Consider the following 12,680-nt stretch of genomic DNA (forward strand, 5'->3'; position numbering starts at 1 on the left):
TGCTTTTTATCTTTATTGTATAAATTGATAGGTACAGTTGTACCTACTGTATCTCTTCTCTAATTAGAGGTGGCACATGGACTGGCTCATTACTTCTGTCTAATGAGCCGATCCTTGTGCCACCTCTCTAATCAGAAAAGAGATAGGTACAAAATGTTCTTATAAAGTTATTATAAATCATTCTTTTTTATAAAAAAAATTAAGTCACTGCCCTCTATAGTTTTGTCCAGGTCCAAGATGGTTTCATTCAGGAGGGGTAATTGTGCAAGAGAGATCTCTGAGTGCTGAATTAAAGGTGCTCTCATGCAGTGCAAAGCTGACTTCTGCTCAATAGATTACTTATTTATGGTATATTTTCTTAGGTTTGGAGCAATTTGTTGGAAGAATGCAAGATTTTCGATTTTACCCAGTGGCACTTACAAACAGGTAAAGAACCTTTATTTTTGTAAAAAAATAAGAGTGTGGTGATTAGAAAGAATAAATAACAATATGCTTATTTCCCAACGTATGATGGTTTTCATATGTCTCCTTTAGATAATTGCTTATGGTGATGTAGTTTATTGAACCTCATTTCAAAGATGACTTTTAATCTAAAAAATCTTGAGTTAAATTCAACAACTTAATTTGTTGTGCTTTTGAACTGTTGCTTAAATGTAGCTAGTATATATAGTAGTATATATGTAGTGAAACTCAACACTCAGCAATAAACGTGTGCTTTCTTTGTTATTGTTGTCCCTGTTACAACCTGACTTAGTAAGTGTTCTTGCAGAGAGTAGATCCACTTGCTAGATTTCAGTGCTTATAAACTGTCTAGGTGTTATCAGCTCATGATAATTTTGACATAATAGTGTGTGCTGATAAGCTTAGTCCTGCTGGATGAGACTTGCCAAGCTTTCCCAGAGCTCCATGTAAACTGTAGGGTGAGGAAGGGAGCATAGCAGGCCAGTACAGTTTAGACCACTCAAATACCAGTGATCCAAATGAAGAGGCAGGCACTCCAACTGGTCAGCATGCTGGCTTCGTTGCTGTGAGCTTGGCTCCCATGCTTAGCAGTTCCTTTCATCTGCTTGCAGCTTCCCCATGGTATCAGACGTCCATTTCAGGTATTCTTGATGCTCCCCCCACCCCATGCACACAACCCTACCCCGAGGTGCTATTGTCTTAACTGTTCATTGCTTTCTATGTTAGATTGTCACCGTTAGCTGCCAGTGACTTTGCTAGCTCAGCCCACATAGCCCTGGGCAATTGCTTTGACTTCCTCCATTCCTGAGGCCAAATTACAGTTGCCACTGCAATTTCCGTTGCCCTCCAGTCTCCCTTCCTAGCGCATTACAAAGAAATGTTACCTTTGTTATCTAGCTCATGCTGGATTAATCTAGTCAATTCAAGCTGGCCAGAAGTAGTCGGGTCCTATTTGTCTGCATGGTGCTTCTGGGTGGGCTACACCCAGTGGCACTCACGACTGCAGACCTTAAGGCTATGTAATGATAGTCTTTCAATAAGAGGTAGAGCAGGTTCCTAAAAGCTCAGCTGTCTGCAGGACATTACGACGAATTAAGTTCCTGTGAATTTAAAGTATTAGTATGAATCGGCGTTCCAAGTTATATGAAAATAATGTTGGTTGTATTCTTTCACAGCAATGCTTGTCAAATCCTTTGAACTACAATATAAGTCAGTGAAATGAATAAAGTTTCCAAATTGAAAGATAAGGTATTTTACAAACTGTTGTAACCTAATGCTGTCTTTGTGGATGTAGTTTTATATCCACAAATAATTTGGTCCAAAATGTTTATCTGGGATAAACTGCAAAGGAAAGTCTTGCCTGCATATCAACTCATTTCAGTCTGTGGCTAACTAAAATGTCCTGTAACTTCAGGTTCTGTGGAATTTGTAGTGGCAGCAGCAAGTATTTATTTGCTTAATAAGTATACAAAAATAATGTTCTTACTGATAAAGTAGAAAAATGGGAAAAGTAAGAGGTGTGTTTGTTTGTTTTTTTAATTTGAAAATTCAGTATCTTCTAGGCTCACAAAATCCTTCTTTTACACCAGAGATGAGCAGATAAAGGTTTAGGTCATCTGCCCATGTCGTTCATGTATCTATCTGCTTGCCTGCCTACCTATGTATCTATTTCAGTTGCTGATGTCAAAGGGAAGTAAGGTGACTCAATGACTTAGACATGAGCTGTAAGAAGCAACTACAGTGATCGCAGACTGGGGCAGCTAAAAAAGTGGGCATTTGTATTAAAGTTAGTTAAAAGTGGAAATATTTCTATCCAGGTTTTCTAAGGTGCAGTGCGATATTGCTCAAGCTGGTTTTTTTGGAGGATTTGAGTGCAAACATTCAACTCATCTGTGGTTATAGGCAATATGCTAATGCTATAGTATGCTTAAGAACAGTGTCCAGATCCCTGATTGGAGTCAGACATGATGCCGTAATAAAATGTTAAGAGTTTTTCTCCTTGCACCTGGGGCTGGATTCATCGTACCTAGCTTTAGACACCCCAACAAGCAGCTCCTTTCCCTTGGCTCCATATATGTCTGTGGAGCAATGAAAGGAACTCGAGGGCTTCTTCACAGACACCTTCTGAAGGTGCCTGCTGCTTACCAGTGATTATGTAGGGACCCTGGCTGGCCTGATTCCTAACTGATTGCCCCATTTACGTGAGATGAAACGTGGCCTTTAGGGCTTCTACTGTAATCTAAGCTGAATTTTGTTTAATCTATGAGCCTAGAGGTACAAAGCGGCACTTGTCCTTTTTTATCATGTATGTAATTACTTTTTTATATGCTGTGACAGAGACATTTTGGAAGTATTCTCTGGAAAATTTCCTCATCTGCATACCCAATCTGAGTGCCGCTGTCCTGGAAGTCATCCCCGGGTACACCCGTTGATACAGAGGTACTGCATCCCTAATGGTGCAGATGATACCACTAACGACAGAGTGCTGAGGTTGGATGTGGAAGCCCATCCTCTCTATTACATCAATGACGATGACATTGGGACCACCTGGATTTCATCTGTGTTTGCTAATACTGCAGGTCTGGATCATGGTGTTTCAATCACAATAGATTTACAAAATGGACAGTATCAGGTAATGAGAAGATTACATTTGCTATTTATTAAATCAAAACTAGGAGAAGATTTTTGTAGACATTTCATTACAATTTTGAGGAAATTCAAACCTTATGCTTTAAGATGTTATCCTTAGAGGACCAGGAAGAAAACCTCCTTTTTCAGTATGAAACAATGCAAAAGGCAACAGAATGCATTATGGTTCTTGTCATTGTCTTTTGATGTGCCTTGGCTGTTGTAACAAGCAGTAATCTAGAATAGATATACCAGAGCGGGTATCCTGTGTGAAGACACCAATATTTAGAAAATGGTTGCTCTCTTTTAACTCCACTTTTGTAAATTTCAACTTTAATTTTAATTTCTATTAAAACTTGAGGTGCTTGTTTTATACCTTCTGGTAGAAAGCTGACTGCAATCAAATGGAATTTAACATGTCTGCGGCACACTGACATATCAGAGGGGATTTCTGTTTTGTAGATGTTCTAGAGATGGTAGTTTAGCCTCCTGAGGAACATGAAAGGAGAATACAATATGCAGGCAAGATTCCTGAAGAGGCCAGATTGTACCTAACATTTCGCTATGCTGTTGAAGAGTGTCAGGATGTCTTGGAAGGAGGCACATACCAGTAGTGGGGCTGCATTCACTATAGGGGCTCTACCAAAATTCCGTGTATTCTTGCTAGCTTATCTTTTTTTCTTTTTTGTCATTAATGGTGAGAAGGGAAAGAACATGATGACAGGTTTTGGCTACATAAGTAAGAATTAGTCCTTTAATTAGAAACGAGTTCAAATGCGTGTGGAGTTTTAAGACTTGCCTTATTTGACACACACATTTCTGCATAAGCAGTATGCTGGGGGAAGCAGTCTTTAATAGAACACAGGGTATTTGATGAGAATCCAAGCTAAAAGTAGGGAGATTCCCCCCCGCACCCCCCCCCCCCAAAATTTACCTGTTATAAAACAACTCATCAAATATTTGGCAACACATAGCTATGCCCTTCATTTTTGCCAAAATAATATTACTGTAATAAATCATGGACTTGACTTTGTAGTGCATTTTCAAATGGTCTTCAAGAAAAAGTAGAGTTCTGATGCAACAGTTCATTTGTTGCATAATAATGTCTGAGAGATCGAAGAGCTTGTTTAACAAAATAAGTTATCTTTGGTTTTAATTGGGAATATGTGGACTGAAGTATTGGTTCTTTTTCTGTCTGAGTGGTAAAGCAGACTATATTGTCATATTGAAAAAAAAGGTTATATTCTCATTGTTTTACAACTTAGCCATTTAATATAAGTTTAAAAATTTGTTATCGTCTTGTAGGTATTCTATATTATACTGCAGTTCTTTAGCCCACACCCTGAAGCAATAAGAATTGAAAGGAAAAAAAGAGATGATCTAAACTGGGAAGACTGGCAGTATTTTGCTAAAAATTGCAGTATTTTTGGAATGGATAACAATGGATCTCTGGAAAAACCAGACTCTGTCAACTGTCTCCAGCTTCCTAGGTATGAGTGGGTATTATCTGCATAATACAGATGCTTTGAACAGGTAACATCCTGACACAATTCATTTCTATTTCCCAATGAGATAGAATCATTTAATTTGGTATACTCATTTATTATGGGCTGCTGAGTATAGAAAAGATCCCAAATCTGACCTTTCGATTGAAGATTGCCAAAAGGTCATCTGTCATTTTTATCAGATTTCAGACATTAAGGAATGTGACACAATTGATTCCTCTGTTATTTTTGAGCTAGACTTTTGAAATTTTACATGCTTATGTTTTGGGGGGTTATTGTCAATACAAGTACAGAACATTGAGATGAAGAGTGGAGGAAGGTACTGATATAACAGATTGTTTTAAAGAATCTAGTGAATGTGAAAGTATACCTTCTGATCTTGGAGAGTGCAATGTGTTCTGAGATTAGAAGAGAGGCCAAACTTAAGTACAAAAGCCAATGATTTAGCCTTGCTACTAATCATGCAAAACATGTAAGAAATGGGTTGAAAATTGTATCTTGAAGCATTCTAGTCTTTCTAAGCAAGAACCAAAATAAAACTGGGGGGGGGGGGTAAGGAGGATCATTACCGTTTAGAAATATGTTGCAAACCTTTTTACTAGATAGCAGATTTTAAAATATATAACATATAAAATATATATTTAATAAATATAGCATATAACATATATAATATATAGTTAATATATATTATCATTTTACTTACACAAATTCTTGTATGTACATATATATATATTTTTGAATCTACACCACTACATATATTCAAATGCACTATCCCTTGCCTGAATTCAGATGCCAGTCAGTATTAGGCTTGTTTAGTACTTGGCTGGAAATCAGTGAGAAAATACAGTAGCAGGTGCTGTAGGCATTTTGCTTTTTTTGTTGTTTCACTTTTGCTACCTTCCTAAGACTTTTCAAGTGTCAGCATCTTTGTTCTCCAGCAGTTCAGTATTCTGAAGAGAGGGGCATAAGGTCATCTGAGTTACACCAGTTTTCAGCAAAGGACTTCGAGCTTTATTGCTGATCCTTGGAGCAGAGGGTAGAAGAGAAGGGAAATCTCTTAAGTAAGCCAAACATTTTTGGAAAAATAACTCAAATGAGGTGTAATGCCCTTTTCAGCCCAGAAATATGTATTTGTATATTTTCTAAAAAGAACTGAGGAGTTAAGTATGAACTGTTCCCATAAATGTTTTGTGAGTAGCAGTGTTTCTCCCCTTCGATTACGACGTAAATGGTGATAGGAAGTGATATGAATGAATGATTTTTGGGTACAGCTGATGTACAGAAAGCTTTGTTTAAAAGATAAGAAATATACCCTGTAATGGTGAGTATTCTGTGTACTCAAAGAGAACTTACTGTTGAAACAATGCTCCAAATTTGTGTCAGCAGTAGCAGAGCTCCCTGCTGACACCTTTATAGGAGGGGAAGGTGATTTTATTGTAAAATAAAACTGGTCTCTCTCTCTCTCTCTCTCTCACATATACCTACATACTTGTAAATGCCAAGACATGTCCAAATTGTCTGTCCAGGATTTAGACACCAGCGTGCTTGTATCCTGGTGGCCTAGCCAGGACTCCTTGGGTTGACGTGGAATGCAAGTGACCTTGGCTTTGAAATCCTTACCATGGCTTGAGGGTTCTTGGTTTGGTGACCACATGCTAGTACTGAAAGGACTCTTTTCTGTCCTTTAGGAGATGAAAGTGATATAAGGTTTTTATTTCTGCATCCTGTACCACCTCTGTAAGTTAGGAGTTACTCACTGTCCTTTATCCCTCTATCAGAGACTTGAATCCTTGCTTAGTCTGAATATTGGCTGACCCTTGTTTTAGGATCGTCTTTCTTTTCCTGGTTTCCTTAGTAGCTGCGTGTGGATGCCCTAAGATCTTGATGACCTGCTTATCTATATGCCATCTGCCTTACAGTCCTTCTGCTGTTCCTTCTAGTGCTTCCATACCAAGATGGTGTCATTCGTCTGCCATTCATACCTGTCTTAACATTTCCATTACAGCTCTATATGTAATGGAAGAAAAATACTTTATTTAACTTTCTGCAGAGGGGAAGAGAGGACAGTATCACCCAGAGAAACATACAGATATATTCCACTGAGATTTTTGTGAAGCACTAACCTGGATAGGGGCACAGTAACTTCAGTGATCCTTCGTGAAGACAGAGGAGTATGACTTGGCAGACCTAGCCTAACTATGAATCTCATCTTTCAAAAGCTCAGAGATATTTCGAAGTGATGAGAATTACATTTTTTGAATGTTGTATGTTAGGTGCCAGGTGATACCATGGGATAGCTGTTTTTAATAAGCCCATGTAGGTGTGCAAATAGCAGGCATTCTTGCCTCTTGGAGAGGCAAGTTCTACTCATAGCTAAACTCTGGCTAGTAAGTATACCAATATGAGATACGGTTCATACCAAATTGTGCAAATGTGCAGTTTATATATACTTTTTTTAGTTTACTCAGCTTTTGCTTGAATTCTCAGGACTGTCCTTCCCCTTCTTGGGCTTAAATACACAGTTTTACTCTCAATCCTACTACATTCCATTCAATTCTCTTGCACTTCACTCACTGGAAGGTGGCGTGTGTTTCTAACTCTATTCACTCATCGAATGAGATGATACAGTCCAGTGACTCTGGAATTAAAAATATAATTGTTTCTGTATGGTTTTCATATGTGTTTAGCAGGTATATAATTAACAATATGAGCACGTTAATTATCGTGTTGGTCATCTCAATGATTTCCTTATGTAGTTCAAGCACAGTTCATGTTTCTCAAAGACATTGTGTTAAACTTTTTGGAAACTTAGTGCAGATGACACTGTGTCAGTCACACTTTATTCATATTTTGAAGTTGCCATTTAGAGGCTTTACTTTTAATTGGAAACTTAGAGTCTGGAGAAGAGCATGGTAGTTTGGGGAGAAACAGACATACAGAGGACATTTCCTTTCCCCTGCTTGAATTCTGGTGACTGGGAATCCACTGGCATAAGAATTTTCCCCAGAAACCACAAAAAGCCTATGTACAGTTAAGTGGAGACCCTCTCTGAGAAAAAGGATATTAGGAGATAGAATCTGTAAAATATGTGATATTTTGATTTTCATTTGTCTTCCTCTCTATTTAAACAGCTTTACACCTTATTCCCGTGGTAATCTAACTTTTAGTGTTCTTACCCCGGAACCAAACCACCGACCTGGTTACAATGATTTTTACAATACTCCATCTCTCCAAGAATTTGTAAAAGCTACACAAGTGAGGATTCATCTCCGTGGCCAGTATCATACTAATGAGTCTTGGGTAAATTTTAGGCATAGATACTATGGAGTTAATGAAGTTACAGTCAGTGGAAGGTAGGTGTTATGGAACTCTTCCCCCACCCATCACTGCCTCTGACTATTACAGCTGTGCAAAGTATATAATGACCTGCCTAAAATTTAATGAAGTTGTTCTGCTTTTACATTTATGAATGAGAAGGGAATTCGGTCTGAAGCAGTGCATCAAGTTTGAAATGACTGGTGTACTGTTTTTTTAAAACACTTGCTCATATGTTATTTTAAAATTAATTATACTTATTACACAAATCTGTCAAAAGCAGTCCTTTCCTTGGAATTACCAGTGCCTCTAAGCAAAGGCTTATGATTGAAACCACGGCTTGTGCTTTACTTCAGTAGCGCTTCCAAGTTTCATTACAGATTCCCAGACATGCCAATTTTAACAGTTTTAATGCAGAGCTCATTGTTTCAGCTGTAGTTTTCCTTTTAAAATGGGGCAGCTGTCAGTAAAACTGTTACATTATCTGTGACAACTTTATTGTATATAAGTGTGCTGTCTTGTGAAAGGACTAATTATGCCCTGTAAATAATATGCAGATTTGGCAATGAAATAGTTTCCAAGAAGCATATGGTGCAGATTTTTGTTAATAAGTATTATTCCTGAAATTATTTTGGTAGTTCTCATTTTGAGAGAAATCACCCCATTAGAGGTCATGTTTACCTTAAAATTTCCTACACTACTAATATGTTTTGATTATTGATTCAGATGTATTATGATAATGCTTTTACTAAAATAGCTATCATCTTGGTGACTATGTAACAGTAAAATAATTTCAGCTGTAGTTTGCAAAGCTATGCCAGGCCTCCAGAAGAGCAGACCTTCTAGGTAGAGTGGGATGGTTATTGCCTATTAACTAATACTCTAGAAAGATTTTATTTTAGTAAGAAATGGACATTTTAACTGAGATTGAAATGGGTTAAACTAGAAAATTATGCTTGATACAGTTAAGATTTCTTGAAAAAATAGAGCCACACTGTAAGGCTTAATATTGATGAATAATTGCTATTTATTTAATAAAGTTTTACATATTAATATTATATACTGAAATATAGTTGTCATTACATATTATATAAGGTAAGAGTAGCTGTACTACATGCTGGTTTTTATTTTCTTGGAAAGCAACTGTTGATACTTAAAAATATGTTGAGTGAAGTAGTCTTTTGTAGGTTACTGCACTTAAGAACATTCTCTTTGGTGGTGTTTATTTGTTCTTAATAAAGAACCAGACTATGTAATAGACAAAATTGTCTTCGTGACCATGTTATATATTGTTGGACAGATGTGTTTCCACGTTTTAATTTTTTCTTCACTACCTATTGTTCTTTCAGGTGTAATTGCCATGGCCATGCTGATAATTGCGACGCAGCTGTGGAACTGTATAGGTGCCTGTGTGTCAAGGAAAGCTATACAGAAGGAAATAATGTTAGTCTCTCCTTTGTCTATCTATGTCACCTATGAACAGCCTCAAAATTGGGATTTTAGTCCTGGGAAAGAGTGTGTGTATGTGTGTTAGTGTTGTCCTAGCTTTTATAGGGAAACTTTCCATAGCAGGGTTTGTATTAAATGAGGCAACAAAAAAATATCCCCCCCCCCCTCGCCAAAAGCCATTCCACCACAGACCATTAGGAGTGCTGTGTTTAGGGATTTGATTTCTTGTTAAAGGATTATGCCACTTTCAAACATTACATGCAAACTTGAATTTAGACTGTCAGAATCTAATAAAGATTATGGCTCTACCTGCTGTAGCAACTAGTAAATGATGTGTAGAATGAAAAGGTAATGAAGACCCAACAGCAGATGTGCTTCAGGGATTTTTTTTTTTTTTTTTTTTTTTTTTTTTTTTTTTACTCTACAGTAGTTTTAGTCTGGTCCTATGGACTCCAGACCCATTCAGTAGATGGAGTGCAGTAGGCACAGTCCTGGAGTTCAGCTTCCAATTTAGTTTCATTTGAAAGGGAACAGTTCAAGTGGTCCAAGACAGCTCCATGATGCAAACCAAAGCACAGTAAATGCAGAAAATTTGGAGATTTGCTTCAAAACTGCATGGCTAATCCAAGGTAAAACAGTAACATAGATTTACCTTCAGATACTTGGAACATCTGTAGATACTTGGGACATCTGTAGATTGCAGTCTCTGACTTTATCTAAGAATGAGATCTTTTGATGCAGTTGTTTTACAAAATATGTCTAAGATAGGAAGAGTTAAAACATTTTGGACTTGATTTTAAATGTCTCTTGCGTAGTCGAGCATATGTAAGAAAACACTGAGACATGCCAGTACATATGTATTTGGAAGTTATTTTCTTTGCAGTCTTATTCATTATTTTGATCTAAACCAGTGATTTGGGTAGTGGCTTTTTAAAACATTGAAAGTTGAGCTATGAATTTATTTATTTATTTATTTGAGGACAGCCTGTAAATATCGATGTCCCGTACTTTTTGCAGTTGTATATGACATTTGGTTATCTTTAAAATAATCTGTAGTAGCAACATGATTGTTCTAACAAAAGAGTAAATTTAATATTCCTTTTTACTGTTCCGTGTTTTCAGATAGTCGATATTAAGGTAAAGTTTCTTGGAATTAATTAGAAGGCCATATTAAATAATCTAGATACAGTCTAGAAAATATGCTTATCATTGCTTTGCTCTGCTCTTAACAACATTCCACAATAAAGAGGGATTTTGTGAAGTGTAGTATGCGGTTGAAACCAAGTTGCAAAATTATAATTTTCCTACTAGTTTTATAATTCTTGGCCATAGGAGAACCAAAATGAGGTTGTTTACTAGAAGTCATGGTCATCTAGATAAATATGTAGAGGAGAGCTTAGAATAATGGTACCAGTTTGCACTTACTTCATACAACCTTTGGTTTTCTTGGAAGCTTTTCACATACAACTTAGCAAAAGCAGAATTATGAAGTACAAGTTAAGAAAACTTGCTCAAACAAAAGATTCTGTCCCTAGATTAATTATTTATCTCAAAAAAAAAAAAAAAAAGAAAAAGAAAAGGAAAAGAAGTTGAGGTTGAAGAATGAGCTACATCAAAGGAATGAATCCCACAATCCCACTGAATGTTAGATTTCCGTCATGAGTACGTGTTTTATTCCTTGCTATATTTATGCCTTTTGGAAATAGGCTTTCTAAAAATTAAGAAAGGGTTATGGAATAGCAAAAGGGAGACTAATCTCACATCAAAAAATCCCCAGGCAGTCTGTGCTTGCTAGAACAGAGCAAGAAGTGTTAACCTGAGAGCATTTGATATTGTGCTTATGATCATGTGAAAGATATTTGTAAGATTTCATAGGGAATCTAAGTTGTCTAGTTTTTTTAAGCAGAGGTGTAGGATCTACAGTCTAAATGGGAATTGAACAGAAATTTGAAGTTTTTTAGATGGGTCAAATTAGAAAAAAAAAATTAAAACTGACAATGTCCCTTTAATTAGAACACACATTGTGAAATGTTACTTTGTAGGGATTAATTATAAATATTTAATAAGATCTGGACGTTCACCAAGCACTCTTGCAAGACTTATGCTACCTTGTGAAAACAAACCAAATACATTTTAATGATGTATCTGCCTTATCAGATATTTTCTGTCAATGTTAATGGGTTGTTCCAGTGAGTGTCACGTTTTTGATTTCGCATATATGCATTGTAACGATAATTGAAATGCTTGAATTAACTGTATTCATTCACAGTACAATAAGGATGTTTAATTATTTTCCTCATTCTTTAATGACCATGTCAGTATCTACTAAATATGAAATGAAATAGAAGTAGTAATAAAATAGAATTAATATTTGCAAGTATATCACTAACTACTTTGACTTTTTTCAAGGATTTACATGAAATCCAAACAGCTTAAAGGTTTTGATTTTTTTGTAAGGCAAACACTTAAAAGCAAAACGAAAATCCATCCTGATTTTTGACTATCATTGGCAACGGTACACCTATGTTTCTCAGGCTCCCACCCCAGTGATTTGAGCATTTTTTTTTTTTTTTGATCCCTTGACAAGCTCTTAACATATGGCAGAGTATGTCCTTGTCACATTTACGCTTAATACAACTAAAATTACCATCATGAATTTATCTGGCATATACATCTGGATAGCTGTTGCGCAGCAAAGCAATATCAGAAACAAAAAATTTGCATAATTCATTACAAATAGAAATCTTAGTTTAGCTATTTGCATCACCATGTTATGAAATTTGACATACCAAATGGAATTTCTTTTTTTTTTTTTTTCTGAGTTCTGTTTTGATGAAGAAATATGTTGCTATGAAATTTGAGATGATGGGAAGAAGAGAATGCTTAAGAATGACTTGTAGATGTTGAGGGGCCAGACTATGAAAGAAAAGGAAATAAATCCTCACAGAGCTTATCTCTCATCTTAGAAAAAACAGTTCAGCTACTTCATTTACAAATTTTTCTGTAAATGTCTTGTGTCCTGCTTTGGGAAGTAACTCTGCCTTTTACAAATGGAAACTGAGGCACCAAGAGTGGAGTCCAGGTTTTGGTAACATTTGTATGCAAAGACTAATTTATAGACAAGAGTAATAGTATGTTCAAAAACTTTCTATGATGTTACATGAAAAACTGGAAACAGCCCATGAAAAAACAAGACCATCAGACAAGATCAGCCTTACCTTACAGTCTCAGCGCCACCTTTAAATTGGTCATACAGAACTTAATAGAGAAAGGTAATGGCAAAATATACAGGAATAATTGTAGAAATAATAATAGAAAATA

At 36.3% G+C, this 12,680-nt stretch overlaps 1 protein-coding gene across 5 annotated transcripts in view; it reads left to right on the forward strand.

Moving 5' to 3' along the window:
- Positions 1 to 12,680, forward strand: part of USH2A (usherin) — a 408,741-nt gene that overhangs the window by 36,487 nt on the left and 359,574 nt on the right. For all 5 annotated transcript variants that reach the window (XM_052805222.1, XM_052805224.1, XM_052805225.1 and 2 more), the window contains exons 5-9: positions 363 to 426; positions 2,800 to 3,094; positions 4,396 to 4,580; positions 7,727 to 7,948; positions 9,260 to 9,353. In XM_052805222.1, the coding sequence (XP_052661182.1) occupies positions 363 to 426; positions 2,800 to 3,094; positions 4,396 to 4,580; positions 7,727 to 7,948; positions 9,260 to 9,353 (860 nt within the window). The remainder of the gene's footprint in view (positions 1 to 362; positions 427 to 2,799; positions 3,095 to 4,395; positions 4,581 to 7,726; positions 7,949 to 9,259; positions 9,354 to 12,680) is intronic.

Source organism: Harpia harpyja, chromosome 13 (assembly GCF_026419915.1).
Source record: "Harpia harpyja isolate bHarHar1 chromosome 13, bHarHar1 primary haplotype, whole genome shotgun sequence".
Classification (NCBI taxonomy): Eukaryota; Metazoa; Chordata; class Aves; order Accipitriformes; family Accipitridae; genus Harpia; species Harpia harpyja.